Genomic DNA, 21162 nt, shown 5'->3' with positions numbered 1-21162 from the left:
AACATCTTTATCAACGACTTGGATGATGGACTCAAGGGCATCCTGATCAAATTTGCAGATGACACCAAACTGGGAGGGGTGGCTAACACCCCAGAGGACAGGATCACACTTCAAAACAGCCTTGACAGATTAGAGAACTGGGCAAAAACAAACAAGATGAATTTTAACAGGGAGAAATGTAAAGTATTGCACTTGGGAAAAATGAGAGGCACAAATACAAGATGGGTGACACCTGGCTTGAGAGCAGTACATGTGAAAAGGATCTAGGAGTCTTGGTTGACCACAGACTTGACATGAGCCAACAGTGTGACGCGGCAGCTAAAAAAGCCAATGCAATTCTGGGCTGCATCAATAGGAGTATAGCATATAGATCAAGGGAAGTAATAGTGCCACTGTATTCTGCTCTGGTCAGACCTCACCTGGAGTACTGTGTCCAGTTCTGGGCACCACAATTCAAAAAGGACACTGACAAACTGGAACGTGTCCAGAGGAGGGCAACCAAAATGGTCAAAGGCCTGGAAACGATGCCTTATGAGGAACGGCTAAGGGAGCTGGGCATGTTTAGCCTGGAGAAGAGGAGGTTAAGGGGTGATATGATAGCCATGTTCAAATATATAAAAGGATGTCACATAGAGGAGGGAGAAAGGTTGTTTTCTGCTGCTCCAGAGAAGCGGACATGGAGCAATGGACCCAACTACAAGAAATAAGATTCCACCTAAACATTAGGAAGAACTTCCTGACAGTAAGAGCTGTTCGACAGTGGAATTTGCTGCCAAAGAGTGTGGTGGAGTCTCCTGCTTTGGAGGTCTTTAAGCAGAGGCTTGACAACCATATGTCAGGAGTGCTCTGATGGTGTTTCCTGCTTGGCAGGGGGTTGGACTCGATGGCCCTTGTGGTCTCTTCCAACTCTATGATTCTATGATTCAGATTTATCACGTGCTAGCAAAACAGAATTTGGATATAATTTGTCTACAAGAAACCCATGTTATTAGATTACATAGAAAAATTCTTCAGAACAAAAAACTTGGACAGGAATTTATTTCTTCAGACAAAATTAAAAAAAGAGGAGTGCTTTTTTATGTTAAAAATGGAATCCAAAATTGATACCATTTTTAACATAAAAAAAATGCCTTGTGCATTAATCTCAACTGTAATGTATCTTCCCTCCTCATCTTTAAATTGATATTTAAAGATGAGGAGGGAAGATACATTACAGTTGAGATTAATGCACAAGGCGAAAAATATGGATTGTTGAGAATTTATGGACTTCCGGTTCCGGCCGCGGACGGTGAGGGAGCGCGGAAAGCCACGCTAAGTGCTTTCCGAGTAACTTGGAGATAAGGGGGTGTCGCAAAGGCACTGCGCCCCCAAAAAGCGAAAGCCCAGGGGGGGTACCCCTGGGGGAAGGTTTCCCAGCAGCGCGAGAGCGGTGTCTCTACATCCGCGGGTCCTCCTCCTCCTTTGCGGGGAGAAGAGACTGGGGCGGAGCCGCAGGCGCATAACCAGGGAGAACGCCGTCTCCAAGCTACGATGCCTCAAGCTTCCACCGAGAAAGGCGACGAGCCACCACAGCTTAAAAACGGAACCCCATCGTGATTGAAATCTGAATTACTGGAGTAGAGATGGGTGAGTCCGGACAGTAGCTGTTTTTTTTTTTTAGTTTGGTCCCCACCCGACGGAGAGCAAAAATGGCGCAGGCCCACGAAATCACGGTTAGTAAGAAAGCGGAATAACTCATAACGACCGAACTGTGTATGCTCAGAAGTTTCTCTTTTGATTAAATTAAATGAACTAACTGAGCTACTATCTGCAGAAGGCTTAAAGACTGTTTAAAGACTGTTTGCCTGAGCCGCACGTACTCCTGTTAGTACTTGGCGTGGACCCACGTCTCGATTTATACTTGGACTTTTATCGTGGAACTCTCAAATCTGGGCTTTTGGAACCCCTAATTTTGGACCTTTACTTTGGAACTCTTAAATTGGGACTCTTACCTTGCTTGAACTTCGCGGGTGACTCCCAATTGGTAACTTAATAAACCCATACAGCTTTAAATACCATTGGATTTCTAAGAGGATTAGAGAAGTACAGAGGGGGAAGAGACGGAAAAACTACTACGGTTGCCGCTTGAAGATTCTTACTGCTGAGAGTCCACAACGAATATAACGATCTTTGGTTAAAGACTACTTTCCTTTCGTTACTTACCTAGGATAGATGAGACTCTGTGAATCCATGTAAGAGGGCAAGAGCGTAAGAATGTTACACGAACGGTGTGAAAGACGCTGAAGATAGACAACTATCGATATCAGTCGTATCAATACCCCCTGTACATGTATTTTGTATACCCCCTACCCAATTAGCCCCTATCCCCGCCCTTTCTCCCCCCCCCAACTTTAGTAGTAGATCAGGCTCTTGTATAGTTATAGTTATACCTGTAGACCTGTCTCCTAAGTTTGTTGCTGCTACCTAGTCTGTAAAGTTTAAACAACTACCCTCTTCGCCCCCCCCTGCTCCTCCTTGCCCCCTCTCCCTGGTCTGTTCTTTGGAAAATTTCTAGGCACTTTGATACCCCTGAGATATGTTGCTTTGTTGAGCTATTTTGCTCTTCGGTCCTGTTGTTCTCCCTTTTGGCACTCCTGAGACATGAGGTAATGCTAAGATTCTAATTGTGGCACATGAACAGGAATAGGGGTGGGGTGGCTTGACAAGGACCCCCCCTGCTGGAGTAAAAAGAGGTGGAAGGGGCTATAATATAATTTGAACCTGCTATCCAAAATAATTACCAAAAATATCTTAATTTATCGATTGGAATTGTTTTTTTTTTTTCCTCTTTTTTTTTTCTTTTTCTTTTTTTCCTTTTCCTTTTTTGTTTACTTTTCAATTGGGATTGTGTTAGGACCCCGACTACACCTCTTGCTGCAATTAAGCAGACTATTTGGGACTATCTGGGATAGTCGTATAGAGTAAAATAAGGAGATTGTGAGCCCTTAAAGGGAGAGATTTAGCCTCGAAGAACCTAACGAACAAACAGGACTAAAATGCAAGGGAAGAACGGGAAAAGGGGAGGGGGAACTCCGGGTGAAAGGAAAGTTTCTAGACAAGAAGAAATCAAGGACTTGGATTTTCTGTGGCTAAAAATCAAGGAGGAGCTTAAGCAGAATGAAAATAACATAGAAAATAAATTAGAGGAAATGCAGGAGAGGATAGATAAAAGAATAGAGGGAGCTATAGGAGAGCTAGGAAAGAAAGTCCAAGAACTATCGGTTAAAGCAAAGGCATTCGCGGATACTAATAAAAGAATTCAAAAAGACATGAAAGAACAGAAAAGGGAGACGGAGAAAATGAAAGAGGAGATGCGAGAGTTGAATAAATCACAGGAGCAGATATGGGACAATATAGCGATGTCTGATATGCGACAAAGACAAATGCACCTTAAATTTAGAGGCATTGAAGAAGAAATGAGAGAGAACATCAAAGAAAAATTAATTACGGAATTGGCAAATTGGTTAGAAATAAAGGAAGAGGAGGTCGCATACACGATAGAAAACGCCTTTAGGATTAAAACAAGAACATACCAGAATAAGCCTAAGAAACCCATTGGAGATTGTTTAGTAATGTTTAACTCAATGGGAATGAGAAATTTGATACTCAAAACGAGTTATCACAAAAAATTAATAATAGGCGGTAGACCAATAATTGTCCTGAAAGAGATTCCGGTCAGACTACTACGCAAGAGGGAAGGATATAGACACATAACAGGCGTCCTGAGAAGGAATAACATTCAATTTAGATGGGAATTCCCTGAGGGAATTGCTTTTTTTTTCAAAGACAAAAGATTTAAACTGACCAGTCCCTCAGAGATAGAGAAATTCTTGAGAAGATATGAGAAGGAGCTTAGCAAAAAGGAGAACGGAGTAACAGATAGAAAGGTTGCCAAAGAGGGGGGAAGCGAAGGAGGGGGGAGGGAGAGGTTGCTAAGAAGGGAGGGGGAGGGAGAGGGAGAGGAAGAAGAGGGGGAAAGTGGAGCGGAAGAGGAGGAAACAGAGGAAGAGGAAGAAACAAAGAATTGAAAGTAGATATAAACGCGACGCTTTACCCTAATAATGTCCTTAACTTTTTTAACATGGAATGTTAACGGTCTAAATGAGAAGTTAAAAAGAAATAAAATAGAGAAAGTTTTGAGAAATAAAAAATGTGACGTGGTTTGCTGCCAAGAGACACATGTGGCCAAAAAACACAAACATATATTGATTAATAAAAAGCTGGGAATGGAGTTTATTAACTCAACGGTGAATAAAAAGAGAGGGTTGGTCATTTATGTTAAAGAGAAACTGGATCCCAAAATAATTTGTAAAGATGAGGAGGGGAGGATCCTTGGGATTCAAATCACCCACCAAGGAGAAAGGCTCAATGTAGTATCTGTATATGCCCCCAATAAAAACAAATCTGAGTTCTTTAAAAAATTAGAAAAAACATTATTAGAATTAGAAAACCATAATTTAATCTTACTAGGTGATTTGAATGGAGTCCCTGACCCTGAATTGGACAGAAGTGAAAAAAGAAGGAGGGGGAAACAGGGGAAACTCCCTAAAACCTTTGATGACCTTCAAGAAAACCTAGACCTAATTGACATTTGGAGGTTCAAAAACTTAACAGAAAAACAGTTTACACATTTCTCCGGAGTACACCAGAGCTGGGGCAGAATCGACCAGATCTGGGTCTCCAGAGAGCTTTCGTTAAGATCGGGGAGATGCATAATAGAGCCTAGAACATTATCGGACCATAATTCAATCCTCCTGGAAATAAAGTATTCACCATCAGGTCCATACAGATGGAGAATGAACGATTACTTACTGGAACAGGATGAGACTGTCGATAAGGCAAAGAATATTTTAAAAGAGTACTTTGACCTTAACCTCCATAAAGAAACTAAAATCAACGTGGTCTGGGATGCTAGTAAAGCAGTCCTCAGAGGCTTCCTGATCCAACAGAACAAATATAGAAAGAATTTGAGAGAGGCAAAGAAGGAAGAACTAACTAAACAACTAAAAGAAATAGAGGATAAATTAACAATAAACCCCGGGGACGAGAGACTTAAACAAATTTATAAATTATTACAAACCCAATACTCAACACTGCTGAATCAGGAAATAGAGTGGGGTATAAAAAGGATGAAACAGAAGTTCTTCGATTCAGCAAATAAAACTGGTAAGCTTTTAGCGTGGCAATTAAGGAAAAAGAAAAAGCAAATGGTGATTAACAAAATTAAACTCGAAGACCAAATAATAGAGGATCCCAGCGAGATAAAGGGAAAGTTCCTTCAATATTATGAAAACCTGTATAAAAAGAAAGAGGGAGAAGATATAAGTGAAATAGAAAGGTACTTGGATGGGAACGGAAATGAAGAATTGTCGGATGAAGAAAAGGTATCTCTTAACGAACCAGTAACTCCAGACGAGGTTAGAGATGCAATAAAGAAAATGAAACCTGGAAAGGCCCCTGGCCCAGACGGCCTCTCCCAAAAATACTATAAATCTCTAGAGGAACATTTGATACCGGTACTCTGTAATGTAATTAATAACATCCTCCAAGGAGGGGAAATACCTGATTCTTGGAGAGAGGCACATATCACTTTAATACCTAAAGTAGATTCAGATACGCTTAATATAAAAAACTACAGACCAATTTCGTTACTCAACAACGACTACAAGATTTTTGCAGGAATAATGGCAAACAGATTAAAAAAATATCTGAACAGAACAATTCATAAGGATCAAGCAGGATTCCTGCCTGGTAGGCAGATAAAGGATAATGTTAGGCATGTAGTTAATATAATTGAATATCTGGATCTTAAGATTGATATTCCAGCCGCCTTAATCTTTATAGATGCCGAAAAGGCTTTTGATAATGTGTCTTGGCAATTCCTCCTTAAATGTATGGAGAGGGCAGGAATAAGAGGGCCATTCCTAGAAGGTATTAGAGCGATATATTCCAACCAAAGAGCGAAACTTATCATCAATAGTAACCTAACAGACTCATTCACGATTACAAAAGGTACAAGGCAAGGATGCCCATTATCACCCCTGCTATTTATCATGGTTTTGGAGGTTATACTAAATAAGATCAGAGGAACACCGGAAGTAAGAGGGATCAAGATAGGTAAAAAAGAATACAAAGTAAAGGCTTACGCTGATGACTTAGTAATATCAATAGAAGAACCTCTAGAAAGGATAAACATAGTTATGGGCTTAATGGAGGAATTTGGGAGACTATCTGGGTTTAGACTAAACAAAACAAAAACAAAAATGTTGGTAAAGAACTTAGACGAACAATCAAAAAGCAAAATTGAGTTGGAATCAGGAATAAAGACATCAAAAAAGGTTAAATATTTGGGTATCTGGGTCTCAACTAAAAACATAAACCTAGTGGAGGATAATTACAACAGAATTTGGAAAGAATGTAAAAGAGACCTAGACAGCTGGAGCAGATTACACCTCTCATGGGAGGGGAGAATGGCTGCCATTAAGATGAACATTCTCCCAAAAATGATATTCCTATTCCAAAATATCCCAGTAATCAGGGGCACAACAATGTTTAAAGACTGGCAGAGGACCCTTTCCAGATTCATCTGGCAGGGTAAAAGGGCCAGAATTAAATATAAGCTGCTCACTGACAGAAGAGATAGAGGCGGTTTTGGGGTCCCCAACTTACAACTATATTATGAGGCTTCGTGTCTCTGCTGGGTTAAGGAGTGGATAGTTTTGGAAAACACCGACTTGTTGGATTTGGAGGGTTTTGATGCTAGGTTTGGGTGGCACGCGTACCTTTGGCATGATAAGGGGAGAGTGCATAAAGGTTTTTCTAATCACATTATAAGAGGGGCGTTGCTAGAGGTATGGAACAGATGTAAGAACCTGATAGAAAAAGATACCCCATTGTGGTTGTCACCCATTGATATTCTAGCAATCAAAAAATTAAATATGGAAGGTAAAAGGTGGACATATGCCGAGCTCTTGAAAAGATCTGAGAAAGGATGGGAAATCAGACCTTATGAGGAGTTAAAAGACAAACTATTGGGGTGGATACATTTCCATCAAATTAACTCTTTATGGAATGAGCATAAAAAAGCCGGAATGAGTAAGAACAAGTCCAAATTCCAATTAGAAATAATAGAAGGGAAGTCCAAAATCTTAACCAAAATGTATAACCAACTATTAGACTGGGACACAAAGGATGAGGAAATCAAGGAGGTCATGATTAAGTGGGCCATTGACCTAGGACACCCCCTAGATTATGAAAAATGGAAAAAATTATGGAATAAGGATATGAAATTTTCAGCATGTGTCGGTCTCCGAGAAAACATGGAAAAGATGATGTACCGCTGGTACATCACTCCAACAAAATTAGCTAAAATGTATAAAACCGGAGATAAGACCTGTTGGAAATGCAAAAAGAAAGAGGGAGACTTCCTTCACATGTGGTGGTCCTGTGAGGAAGTAAAGAAATTCTGGGGTGCTGTCTATGATGAACTAAAAAAGATCCTAAAGTATACCTTTCCAAAAAAACCTGAGGCGTTTCTCCTGGGAATGGTGGGAAACGAGATTAATAAAAATGATCAAACCCTATTTCAATACGCGACAGTAGCCGCTAGGATACTGCTAGCGCAGAATTGGAAAAAACCCAGCATACCCACAATCAAGGATTGGCAAACTAAGTTAACTGAATACATTGATTTGGCAATAATGACTCAGAAGATAAGGCAACAGAAAAATATTAAATTTATTAATGACTGGGAAAAATTTTTTTCATACATAGAGACAATGTCAGGAAACATCAAAATCACAATAGGTATAATATAAAAATCGTGAAGTAGAATAAGCGGGTTAATAAAGACACTGCGATACATATGGTTCAGATAGAGGTCACGTTGTGGTGGTGGGGAAGTCAAACAATATAAATGATTGTATATTGATTTTTGTATCTGTTTATTTTTCTCTGTTTTGTTTTTATTAATAAGGTATATGTGTTTTTTAGATGTTGGACTATAATAAAAAATTTTTAACGTGAAGAAAAAAAAAGAGAATTTATGCACCAAATGATGGCAAAGCAGATTTTTTTAAGAATTTGGAAACAAGACTTCTGGACTATTTGGATTACAAATTAATCTTAATGGGTGATCTGAATGGAGTTGCATCAACATTAATGGATAGGACACAGAGACAGAAAATCATGAATGCTGGCAGATGCTTTTGCAAAGTTTTTTGCAGATAAAATCGCTCAGATTCAGAAGGAGGTAGACTCCACCGTGGGAGCAGGGCCAGGGTGGGAGAGTGCTAGAGTTCTGTCTGGTCCTGTTACATGGGATCAATTCCAATCTGTTACCTCCAAGGATGTGGACAGGCTGCTTGGACGAGTGAAACCAACCACTTGTCTCCTTGATCCTTGCCCATCCTGGCTTATAAAAGCTAGCCGGGAAGGGCTGGGCGATGGGCTTCGTGGGGTGGTGAATGCTTCCCTCCGTGAGGGAGCCTTCCCAAACCCGCTGAAAGAGGGGGTCATTAAACCGCTTCTTAAAAAAACATCTTTAGACCCGGCCAGTATGGCCAACTATCGCCCAGTCTCAAATCTGCCATTCTTGGGCAAGGTGATTGAGCGGGTGGTTGCTGAACAACTCCAAGCACGCCTGGAGGAAACGGACCATTTGGATCCCTTCCAATCGGGATTCAGGCCTCACTGTGGGACTGAAACTGCCTTGGTCGGGCTGGTTGATGATCTCCGGCGGGCTAGGGACAAAGGTGAGAGCTGTTTCCTAGTTCTGCTGGATCTCTCAGTGGCCTTTGACACCATCAACCATAACATCCTTCTGGACTGTCTACAGGGGCTGGGAGCTGGGGGCACTGTCATACAGTGGTTCCGCTCCTTCCTCCTGGGCCGTGTCCAGAAAGTGGTGGTGGGGGATGAGTGTTCAGACCCCTGGGCTCTCACTTGTGGGGTGCCTCAGGGTTCTGTCCTCTCCCCCATGCTTTTAAATATCTATATGAAGCCGCTGGGAGAGATCATCAGGGGGTTTGGACTGGGTGCTCATCAGTATGCAGATGACACCCAGCTCTACCTCTCCTTTAAATCAGAACCAGTGAAGGCAGTGAAGGTCCTGTGTGAGTGCCTGGAGGCGGTTGGAGGATGGATCCTGACAAGACAGAAGTACTGTTTTTGGGGGACAGGGAGCGGGTTGGTGTGGGGGATTCCCTGGTCTTGAATGGGGTAACGGTGCCCCTGAAGGACCAGGTGCGCAGCCTGGGAGTCATTTTGGACTCACAGCTGTCCATGGAGGCACAGGTTAACTCTGTGTCCAGGGCAGCTGTCTACCAGCTCCACCTGGTACGCAGGCTAAGACCCTACCTGCCCGCGAACTGTCTCGCCAGAGTGGTGCATGCTCTAGTTATCTCACGCTTGGACTACTGCAATGCGCTCTACGTGGGGCTACCTTTGAAGGTGACCCGGAAACTGCAATTAATCCAGAATGCGGCAGCTAGACTGGTGACTGGGAGTGGCCGCCGGGACCACATAACACCGGTTCTGAGAGATCTGCATTGGCTCCCAGTACGTTTCTGAGTACGCTTCAAAGTGTTGGTGCTGACCTTTAAAGCCCTAAACGGCCTCGGTCCTGTATACCTGAAGGAGCGTCTCCCCCCCCCCATCGTTCAGCCCGGACACTGAGATCCAGCGCCGAGTGCCTTCTGGCGGTTCCCTCATTGCGAGAAGTGAGGCTACAGGGAACCAGACAGAGGGCCTTCTCGGTAGTGGCGCCCGCCCTGTGGAACACCCTCCCATCAGATGTCAAAGAGATAAATAATTACCTGACATTCAGAAGACATCTTAAGGCAGCCCTGTTCAGGGAAGTTTTTAATATGTAACGCTGTACTGTTTTTAACACTGATTGGGAGCCGCCCAGAGTGGCTGGGGAAACTCAGCCAGGTAGGCGGGGTATAAATATATTATTATTATTATTATTATTATTATTATTATTATTATTATTATTATTATTTATTACCAAAGACTCTTTTTGATATCATAGACAAATTTGATCTGTCAGATATATGGAGAATTAGAAATCCAACTGAAAAAGACTTCACATTCTATTCAGAAGCAAAGCTATCATTCTACAGAATTGATTATCTATGGATATCCAGATACTTGGTTCCCAGAGTAACCAAAATGGAAATTTGCCCCAAAACTTGCTCAGATCACAATGCAGTGTCTATGGAAATGAAATTATCCCTGCAGGGATCCTACAGATGGAAAATGAATGATTTGCTGAGGAAAAAGCAAATAATCAGCAAGGCCCAAAAGACTCTAAAAGACTACTTTGAGATAAATATGAATTCAGAGATGGAAACAAGATGGGACACAAGTAAGGCAGTAATGAGAGGATTCCTCATACAACAAAACTCAGTCAGGAGAAAGATACAGAATGAGGAAAAAAGATAAGATTTTTGATACAACTAAAAGATAAGGAGAAGAATTTGAGAAGTAATCCAAAGAACCTGCAGATACAAAAGGAAAGTAAAGCATTACAGATCCAGTATTCACAGATTATAAACCAAGAAAAAGAATGGACATTAAGAACAATGAGACAAAGGAATTTTGAATCTGCAAATAAATGTGGAAAACTGCTAGCTTGGCAGTTAAAAAAAGAGACAGAAACAAAGTACCATCACAAATATTGTATCAGAAGGAAAGTCTGTGGAAAACCTTGTGGAGATAAGAAGATGTTTTCAGAAATATTATAAACAACCGTATAAAAATGGTAAGGAAGATAAAGATAAAATCGAGCAATTTATCAAAGTAAATGGTCTGCAAAAAATTCCCGAAAACAAAAGGATCCTACTTAATGGATTAATTACACGGCAAGAGGTGGACAAGGCGATTGGCTTATTCAGCCATTGGTAGAAGTTTGCAACAAAATATTAAGAGAGGACAAAGCACCCAAAACCTGGAAAGAGGCCTTTATAACCCTGATACCAAAACAAGATCAAGATAGATCCAATGTAAAAAATTACAGACCAATCTCATTACTTGACGTGGATTACAAAATTTTTGCCAATATTTTGGCCAACAGGTTGAAGAAGGTATTGTCAGATTATATTCACAAGGACCAGGCAGGATTTCTGCCTGGAAGACATATGAAAGACAATATTAGGAACATAATTGATGTATTGGAAAGGTTGGAAGTTTAAAAAAATTGTAAAGCGATGTTAATGTTTATAGATGCAGAGAAGGCCTTTGATAATGTGTCTTGGAGATTTATGAAAAAAAATGTAGAAAGTATTGGGGTTGGACAAGATTTTTTAAATGGTATTAATGTGATCTATTATGAACAAAAAGCAAAATTTATAATTAATAATGTAGTATCAGATGAAATTAGAATTGAAAAGGGTACCAGGTAAGGGTGCCCACTTTCCCCTCTGCTTTTCATATCGGTTCTGGAGGTTCTGTTAAGTATGCTAAGGAGGGAGGAACAAGTTAAAAGTATAACAGTAGGATCTAAACAATATAAAATAAAAGCCTTTGCTGACGATTTGGTGTTAACGCTTCAAGAACCAGACCCCAGTGCAGTAAAAGCACTGGAGTTGATTCAGGAGTTCGGGCAAGTGGCAGGATTCAAGCTAAATAAGAGCAAAACCAAGTATTGGGGGGGGGGGGGGATTGGATACTGAGAAAAAAACTCTTCAAGAAAAAACGGGCCTAGTTTTTGTGAAAAAAGTTAAATATCTGGGTGTTAATTTATCTGTGAATAATTTAAACTTATATAAAGATAATTATGAAAAACTATGGAATGAAATTAAGAGAGATCTTGAGATTTGGTCAAATATAAAACTGTCATTAATGGGCCGAATATCGGTGGTTAAGATGAATGTATTGCCAAAGATGTTGTTTCTATTTCTAGCCCTACCAATTATTGATAATGTGAAATGTTTTAAAGAATGGCAGAAAGCTTTGTCTAAATTTATCTGGCAGGGGAAAAAACCCAGAATTAAATATAAATTACTTACAAATTTGAAAGAAAGAGGGGGATTTTCCCTGCCAGATCTGAATATATATTTTGAAGCTGCAGCTCTTTGCTGGGTAAAGGAATGGATACAATTAGATAATGCTGATGTTCTTGACTTGGAGGGGTTTGACAATGTATTTGGTTGACATGCTTATTTATGGTATGATAAGATAAAGGCCCATGAAGGTTTCAAAAATCATATAATTAGGAAATCATTATATAACCTTTGGATAAGATATAAAGATCTCCTAGAAAGGAAAACACCCAGATGGCTTCCACTAATGGAAGCTAAGGCGCAAAAAAAGTTAAATATGGAGAATAAATGGTTGAGATACTCTGATCTCTTGCTTGAGGATAATGAAGGATTTAAATTAAGACCATTTGATCAAATCAAAGATAAAGTGGATTGACTTCAATATTATCAGATCAATGAATTATATAAGCTTGGTTTTGCAACGAAAAACAACCAAATTGGAAACGGAGTTGTTAGATACCAATGTTAAAAATTTGTCAAAGATGTATAATTTATTGTTGGAGTGGCATACAAAGGATGAACAAGTGAAATCTGTGATGATAGATTGGGCAAGAGATTTTGGTCACAATATAATGATGGAAGATTGGGAAAGGTTGTGGAAGAAATGGGTTAAGCTCACTGCATGTATGGTGCTAAAGAAAAACATTATGAAAATGATGTATAGATGGTACTTAACCCTAGTAAAATTAGCAAAGATCTATTATACGAGTGATAATTTATGTTGGAAATATAAAGAAAAAGAAGGTACCTTTTACCATATGTGGTGGACCTGCCCCAAGCTGAAAGACTTCTGGGAAAAGATATATAATGAACAGAAAAAAATGTTGAAATATATATTTATTAAGAAACCAGAAGCCTTTCTACTTGGAATAATAGGAATGGAATTGCCCAAAAAAGATGTTAGATTTTTTTGTATGCCACAACTGCAGCGAGATTTTTGCTAGCCAAAAATTGGAAATCGCAATAAATAACGACAGTGGAAGATTGGCAGATGAAGTTGTTGGACTTTTTGTAGCTGGCCGACCTTACTGGAAGAATCCGTGATCAGAAAGAGGAGGAATATCAAGAAGATTGAAAGAAATTTAAGGAATATTTAGTTAAATATTATAATACAACACAAGTTGAAATACTTGCAAGTACCAAATTGGCCTAGGATTAAATTGAATTGTATAATACTATGGATCGAGAATACTATGAAAAGGAAGGAAGATAGTAATTTGAATAAGTTAATTTTATTAGAAAATGGATATTGGAAAATTGCTACAATGAGATTTAATGAAACTCAGGGAGGATTCGAGGACGTCACTTAACAATGGAAATCAAATTGGATTTTTAATAGTAAGATGTTTTATATGTTTGTTTGTTTGTTTTTCTTTTAAATATGCTTTTTATTTTTTCTGTGTTATAACCTTGGAAAACCAATAAAAAAAATTGGGGGGGGGAAGGAACCCACCACTGCTCTACCCCCCCCCCGCTTCTGCCTTTCTGCCCAGATCGCACCCACCCCCGCTCTAGTCCCCCGCTGCCTCCATGCCAGGCTGTGCCCATCTCTCTTTGCCCTCCAGTGTCTGCTTCTCCCCCCACTGAGGTCCTTGAGCCCCCTTGCCTCTGGGCTGCCTGTCCCTGGACTCTTCTTAGCGCCCCCCCCCCCCAGATTGAGAATGATTTGGGATGGAGTCGGAAGGAGGGAAGAGAAGGGCTGGGGGGGGTGTCTAGCTCCCCGGGATCCTGACGCCTCTGTTTCCAAGAGTGACATAATCTGGAGTGTCCATTGAGCTGGAAATAGATCTTGTGACTCATTCCGTGTGTCCGTCTGAGCTCCATGGAGGATCCCCTCCATGATGAGGGATGGTGAGGCTGGACTAGATGGCCTTTGGGTTCCCACTAGCTCTGTAATGCTGATGCCCCCACACCATGATGTTGGCTTAACTTTTAAACACTCCTTTTGTTTATTTCTGCAGCTTCGTACCAGCCTGGTGTGTGAGATGAGACCAGAGGGAGTCTGCCCATGTTTCGCTGTGAATTGCAGAGGATCAGAGTTCCCCCTGTCCTTTAATGCTGTTTCTGATGTTCCTTAATCCTGGCTCTCACCCATCCATTCTGACTCAGCTGTATTAGCTGTAACCTGAATTTCAGGATGATCATGTTTTTCTGATGGATTTTGGTGAATTTTGATTTGCATTAGAAATGTGCTTTGCACATTTGCTTTGCAGAAATGTGTTTGTTTTAATCAGAAATGTGCCAAATATACAAAACTAAAAGCTTTTAAAAGGGATGAGGAGATTGAGCACGACTTGTAGTGATTATGATGGTTTTTTGTTGCTGTGGCTTCCACAACAAGCCCTTCCCCAATCTTGTGTCACTCACTCTCCATCCAAATGGAAAGAAAGTCAACATTTGAGAACTACTTTAGGTGTATTATGCGTGAAATAGGCTAAATTGTTACTGCCAACCTGCCTCTTTGGCTGCCCAGCCTTTGGCTAAACGGATGCTATGTCATGGAATGTGTAAAAGCAGCCTAACTGCTCTGGCTGAGTGTTCTCCACCCACCTTCTGTGTGAGGTGGTGAAGAAACTGGCAGGGAGGGATGGTTGGCAGGGAGGAGGGATGCTTAGATGCTCAGGAGTTGAAGCTGAAAGAGAGAAGGAACTGAGTGGCTGAAGACTAGATAGGCTGTCAGAATTGGATCCGATTCTGATCTGGAAGCTTGCAAGTCTCCCTCAGAAGATGAAGGACAGTCATTGGCCACTGATCCCGTCATAGGCGCCGACTCCATGGAGCTTGAGGGGGCCCGAGCCCCCTCAAAAATTCGTTTGGGGGGGCTCTGCCCCCCCAATAATCTCCGGCGCCCCTCCAGCAGAGCGCCATTGCCGCCCCTCCCCCAGCCCAAAATGCACAGGGTCGGGCTGCCTGCATGCCTCCTGCCCTCCCTCCCGAGCAAAAGCTCCACCCAATTTCCTTCGGAGCTGATTAATAGGCGCAGCACGCTCTCCCCTATTCGCTCACGAGGAGGCGGCGCCACTTTATTTGCATATTCATGAGCTTATTTATTATTCATGAGCTTTCCCGGCCCCCCCCAATATTTTTTATAAGTCCGCGTCCCTGGATCCCGTAGAAGCCAAGGAGGACATCATCTCCAGTTACAACATCTGGATATGGAGGGGTTTTGTCTGTGTTGACCAAGAGTCCAGATGGGAGGGACGTCCACCACCAGCCCTCTTGGGTCACCTCCTGCATCCCCAGAACCTCACTCTCCTGTCTGACTAGATCCAGAGTGGTCCAGAGGTGACCTCTGCTGGAGTTGAGGCCTCTTCTCAAACATCCTCAGGCAGAGCAGAGAATGAGGAGCTCCAGTGGGCATTCGGACCCTCCCTGTGGCAATGGCAGCTGCTGAGGCAGTTTCCTCCAGACCCTCTTTCTGTCCCGATACCTTCAAGGCTCCAGTTCTCCAGCCTGGTTCATGGAGCTCCACGTCCAGGACAACCAGCTGCTGCTCTCTGGGGCTCCACCCTGGGCCTCCCATGATGCCCTGGGGCAGTGAGTTGAGAAACAGGCTGGAGAGAAGAAGAAGAAGAAGAAGAGTTTGGATTTGATATCCCGCCTTTCACTCCCCTTCAGGAGTCTCAAAGCGGCTAACATTCTCCTTTCCCTTCCTCCCCCACAACAAACACTCTGTGAGGTGAGTGGGGCTGAGAGACTTCACAGAAGTGTGACTGGCCCAAGGTCACCCAGCAGCTGCATGTGGAGGAGCGGAGACACGAACCCGGTTACCCAGATTACGTGACTACCGCTCTTAACCACTACACCACACTGGGAGGAAGAAGCAGCTGAAGGGGGAAATGGAGAAGCAGGGAACTGAGAGGAGGTAGAGAGGCTGAGGGGATGGGGTGTAGTGACTCTCCTACAGGAGATGAGAGGGCCTGATCCTGCTGACAGCCAAGGAGGAAGCCAGGAAGGAGACCTCCAGGGGCTGCAGGACTCTTCTCGCCTAACCCAATGGATTTGCTGCACCTTGCTTTGAAGACACTGGATGTAATTTTTTTTTAACTTTTGTAATATATGTTTGACTTAAATAAATAAGGGTGCATCCCCTTTGTCTTCAGTGGTTCTTGCCTTCTTATCACAGGAGTTCCAGAGATTTTGAAGTTCCTGAGAATATTCACAGACTCTGGCAGGGAGGTGCCGATAATAGTTCTTCCCTTGTAAAGTGACTGAAGAACTAGCGTCCAAAGAAAGATGGGGTCAGAATCTAGGGCCCTGCGGGACTTGACATCCTTCCGCAGGGCCTGCAAGACAGAGTTGTTCTGCCTGGCCTTTGGTTTGGACTCGGTCTGACCCTTATGTTTCCCTCCCCTTATGGTCTTGATTTATCAGTTATTTTAAAATGAACCTGTATTTTAAATTTGTTTGTTCCCCCCTCTCTTTTTCCCGTATTATGTTTTTACTGTGATTTTATTGGTGTTAGCCGCCCTGAACCCGGCTCAGGCTGGGGTATAAATTATTATTATTATTGTTGTTATTATGGGATGCGGTGGGAAGTTTTAAAAGTCAATGTCGCCTCTTTCTTGGGGTTCATTCCGTTGTTTGAACCTGTTGCGCAATAAACTTTTATCTAAGTCTACTGACGACTGTTTTGCTCTGGTTTCTGGCTGGGACCCCTTCCTTTGCTGACCAAGAGAAACCACGGGCTCTGCCCGACCAGCTGGGACTGTCGAGTATCCTCTCTCCCAGAATTTCCCTAGCAACCTGTAGCCAATCTTCTCTTCTCTTATGAGATGGCCAAAGTATTGGAGCCTCAGCTGTAAGTTAACCACTGCTTATCCATATTTGTTCTTTTCCTGGTTGTAGCTTCCACTGGGGATATCCGCAGTGGGGTTTTCTTTCTAATAGGTTTTTATACTTTTCCCATACTCTAAATAGGTTTTTTCTGCTTACGTGAGTTCTCCCTACACTTTTACGTGATTTGTAAAAGTTTTATATATTTCCGCTTTCCCACACCATAGGTAGGCACACACCCACTTGCACTGATTCCAAAGCTGTAACATATGTGGGAACCTTGACCATTTTCTTGCAACCCGTGACTTGCTTCAAGTGGTCCCTTGAAGGATTTCCTAGAAATCACCTGATTCCATTGCAGCTGGGGAAGAAAGCAGCCGGCAGGTGACAGCGGAGGATCGGGGAGGGGTGACATGAATTTTCCTCACCGGGTACCACCTGACCTTCCTCCCTCTCTGCATCCGAGCAGTTACCAGTTACCACTCCCAGCAGCAACCCACCAACAGACCAACTGCCACATAGAGGCAGTTAGTCCTCTGGGAATGTTGGGCTTGACTGACAGCTTTACAGACTCCGCCCTCGAGTGCATCTCCCTGGGGATCTCACAGCCACTCCCCCCCAGTTCCAGAGAGGGGGGCAACCCAGACCCCCCCCCCCCGAGATGCGGGGATTGAACCTGGGGTCCTCCCCTGGCAACCCCCCTCCGCCCTCCCTGCAGGGCAGGACAGGAAGAGCTGAGAGGGAGGGAGGGCGGAGGGAGGCGGCGATTCCCGGCGAGGAGCTGCAAGAACTTCCTCGTTCCCTCTTCAGCCTCGCTCGCCACTTGTGCCCCTAATTCTGCCCGACGACCGGTGCCGCCATCTGCGCGCAGAATTCTGATTGGCGGAATATTTTCCCCTCGCCCAATCCCTGGTTCCGCAGGCGGGGCGGAGAGCGGGTCTCAGAGCGGCGGAGGGAGGAGGAAAAAGGAGCTTCGTTTTGGGGGGAGATGGGGGTCCTCCTCCTCCGCTGGCCCCCCCTGATCCTGGGGGCGGCTGCCCACCTGCTGCTGCTCCTGGACTGCGCAGGTAAGGACTCTGCTCTGGGGGGGGGGGGATAATCCCTTCCCAGACATCTGTTTCCCAGACTTGGCTTGTTTTGTATTCCGCCCGGGGCAGGGGCCGCTTCACTCCTGGGCTCGGGGCTCAAGCAAAGAACAAAACAAAGCTCGAAGGTGTTGGCAGAATTAATGGGGGGGGGAGTGACTCGCCTGTCCCCCCCCCGCAGCTTCGTGTTGACTCTGATTTCTGTGTGTGTGTGTGTGTCTGTGTCTGAGAGAGATACAGAGTCTTCGCTCGTCTATTTTTTTACCTTCCTTCTTCTAATCTAACCCTCAGCCGCTCTAAAAACCCTGGAGACCAGCCTGGGGGTGGGAGCTGGACGCGTGTAGAGCTGACTTCATTGCGGGGTAAACGTCTGAATAAGGGGTCCCCACCCGCAATTCCCGATGTTGTTTTGTTCAGGAGTTCCCTTTCACAGCCACATTCATCCCCAGGTTCTCCTGCTTTACAGTTGTAACTCCCCCAGTCTCCCCCACCAAGAAAACCCCTTTCCTGTTGCCTGTCAAAAATGTAGGTTTCCTAAATTATACAGGGGGCTTCTCTCTGCCGTTTCTGTACAGCCCCTTGTGCACGACGGGCACAAACAACTCATGAGAAACAAAAATGGGGCCCCCCACCCTACAGCCCGGTTCCCCTTGAATACCCCTCCTTTTATATTCTCCCTCCCCCCCCCAATTCTCCTTTTGGGGAGAATTCTCCTTTTGGGGTTGCCACTCATGTTCTCTGTTTAACTGAAAAAATGTATATCCTGCTCGATTGTGGTATGAACTTATTGATTTACAGGAGATAGTAAAATAATAAAAACAGTTTAAAACATTAAAAAATAACTAAAATTAGCATTGAGAGGTCAAAACATGTCAACATTTGCCTTTCTGGATAGGGTTGTCCAAAGAAAAATGTTTTAAACTTTTGTGAGACAAGCGTATTCTTCATGGGAGAAAGTTCTGGAGATAGCAGCAGGGCATTTTTCTGAGTGGGAAGAGGGAATAGGGTGTTGAGATTATTTTTGAATTCTCCTTGACCCCTGCTGTTTATGAGATGAGGGAGATAAGATTTGTTTTGCATTCGGATCCTATCTATAGAAGAATATGATTATCTAGTTTGGGTTGGTTGGTTATTTTCTTATGTTTGTGATTCCTCCCCCCCACAAAAAAAAATTGTTTGCTTTTATAGTAAATAGTTTTTGTGCTTCTCTAATGGAAAATGGTATGAATATAATACTAGCATTAGTTTAATACTGTAGTTGCTTGTGCATACAAATTCTCCTGGCAAATAGAAGGGCAAGAAATGGAGGCAGTGAGAGATTTTACTTTCTTGGGCTCCATGATCACTGCAGATGGTGACAGCAGCCACGAAATTAAAAGACACCTGCTTCTTGGGAGAAAAGCAATGACAAACCTAGACATCATCCTAAAAAACAGAGACATCACCTTGCCAACAAAGGTCTGTATAGTTAAAGCTAGGGTTTTCCCAGTAGTGATGTATGGAAGTGAGAGCTGGACCATAAAGAAGGCTGATCGCCGAAGAATTGATGCTTTTGAATTATGGTGCTGGAGGAGACTCTTGATAGTCCCATGGACTGCAAGAAGATTAAACCTCTCCATCTTGAAGGAAATCAGCCCTGAGTGCTCACTGGAAGGACAGATCCTGAAGCTGAGACTCCAATACTTTGGCCACCTCATGAGAAGAGAAGACTCCCTGGAAAAGAACCTGATGCTGGGAAAGATGGAGGGCACAAGGAGAAGGGGACAACAGTGGGCGAGATGGTTGGACAGTGTTCTCGAAGCTACCAGCATGAGTTTGACCAAACTGTGGGAAGCAGTGGAAGACAGGAGTGCCTGGCGTGCTCAGGTCCATGGGGTCACAAAGAGTCGGACACGACTAAACAACAACAACAACAACAAATTCTCACAGTAACTTTAAGCTTTAAGAACTAAAGAGTAAGACCTGTTATTTCTCTCTTGAACCCTCTTGATATGGGGGGCTGCCCCCTCACTGTGCTACAGGGCTGGGCAAAGGGTGGTGGAGACCCCTGGTTCTTTCAGATTCCTCCTCATTTTGTGGCTCTTTGTCTCCCGACCACTGAGCAGAACTGCCTGTGTTGTTTAGCCAGATGCCACAACCAGAGGCAGCCTTGCTCTGAGCTCTTGTGGTTTGAAGTGGGGGAAACCCTCGTCCTAGGAGGGGGTGTGGCGATCACACAGGGTCCCTGCACGTTTGACGGTCTATTGATCCCTGTGCCACCACTATGATTGGTTCCCCGCTGCCACCAACCCGTTTCTCTCGGGTGCACATGGAGTCCAGACAGTTGTTAACATTAAATCAAATAAGCAAGTTTATTTTATAAGCATTAACAAGTTTATGGTTTCAGATAATTTTTCTTGTCAGTTTCTTAATCTTAGTTTCTTTACTGACCTATACCTTCCTAATACCTTCTAACTGATTATCCTGTTTAACTGACTTCTCTCAACAGATTCTCTCACTCTCTCACATCAACCTAGCCCAACCCACAGACTTAGCCTTCCTCTTCCTTCTCTAACTCCTGACTGACTTCTCAACAACTCCAACTCCTCCCCTTGGGTTCCCACTGGTGACTTCACACTCATTTAACCCTTTCCCTATGACCCAGAAGGATGTCACCTAGGAGGGCAAACGCCACAGGGGGTGTCTTAGAGGTGGGTCCCATTTCATAGAATCATAGAATCATAGAGTTGGAAGAGACCACAAGGGCCATCGAGTCCAACCCCCTGCCAAGCAGGAAACACCATCAGAGCACTCCTGACATATGGTTGTCAAGCCTCTGCTTAAAGACCTCCAAAGTAGGAGACTCCACCACACTCCTTGGCAGCAAATTCCACTGTCAAACAGCTCTTACTGTCAGGAAGTTCTTCCTAATGTTTAGGTGGAATCTTCTTTCTTGTAGTTTGGATCCATTGCTCCGTGTCCGCTTCTCTGGAGCAGCAGAAAACCACCTTTCTCCCTCCTCTACGTGACATCCTTTTATATATTTGAACATGGCTATCATATCCCCCCTTAACCTCCTCTTCTCCAGGCTAAACATGCCCAGCTCCCTTAGTCGTTCCTCATAAGGCATCGTTTCCAGGCCTTTGACCATTTTGGTTGCCCTCCTCTGGACACGTTCCAGTTTGTCAGTGTCCTTCTTGAACTGTGGTGCCCAGAACTGGACACAGTACTCCAGGTGA

General features: G+C 43.4%; 3 protein-coding genes, 1 long non-coding RNA gene and 1 pseudogene across 7 annotated transcripts in view; 4 read left to right on the top strand and 1 right to left on the bottom strand.

Moving 5' to 3' along the window:
- The window catches only part of LOC310701696 (major histocompatibility complex class I-related gene protein-like), an 84555-nt pseudogene extending 70473 nt beyond the window's left edge, over positions 1-14082 (top strand). Inside the window, exon 8 of the transcript XR_014530078.1 lies at positions 14045-14082. The product of XR_014530078.1 is annotated as a major histocompatibility complex class I-related gene protein-like (transcript). The remainder of the gene's footprint in view (positions 1-14044) is intronic.
- The window catches only part of LOC310701772 (major histocompatibility complex class I-related gene protein-like), a 139620-nt gene extending 123437 nt beyond the window's left edge, over positions 1-16183 (top strand). The window contains exon 9 of the transcript XR_014523100.1: positions 15949-16183. The gene's annotated coding sequence lies outside the window, so the exon portion shown is untranslated. The remainder of the gene's footprint in view (positions 1-15948) is intronic.
- LOC310702041 overlaps positions 1-21162 on the bottom strand; it is a 257327-nt gene that overhangs the window by 137749 nt on the left and 98416 nt on the right. Inside the window, exon 3 of the long non-coding RNA XR_014523152.1 lies at positions 15392-15586. This is a non-coding gene — a long non-coding RNA (uncharacterized lncRNA). The remainder of the gene's footprint in view (positions 1-15391; positions 15587-21162) is intronic.
- The window catches only part of LOC310701705 (H-2 class I histocompatibility antigen, Q9 alpha chain-like), a gene marked incomplete at its 5' end in the record, with an annotated part of 167789 nt that overhangs the window by 70391 nt on the left and 76236 nt on the right, over positions 1-21162 (top strand). The window lies entirely within an intron of this gene.
- LOC310701765 (major histocompatibility complex class I-related gene protein-like) overlaps positions 17801-21162 on the top strand; it is a 66539-nt gene continuing 63177 nt past the window's right edge. The window contains exon 1 of the mRNA XM_083493114.1: positions 17801-17926. Coding sequence (XP_083349240.1) covers positions 17848-17926 — 79 coding nt within the window. The 5' untranslated portion in view covers positions 17801-17847. The remainder of the gene's footprint in view (positions 17927-21162) is intronic.

Source organism: Podarcis liolepis (genome assembly GCF_965112155.1).
Source record: "Podarcis liolepis genome assembly, chromosome: 2".
Classification (NCBI taxonomy): Eukaryota; Metazoa; Chordata; class Lepidosauria; order Squamata; family Lacertidae; genus Podarcis; species Podarcis liolepis.
This window is presented reverse-complemented; position numbering and strand designations above follow the sequence as displayed.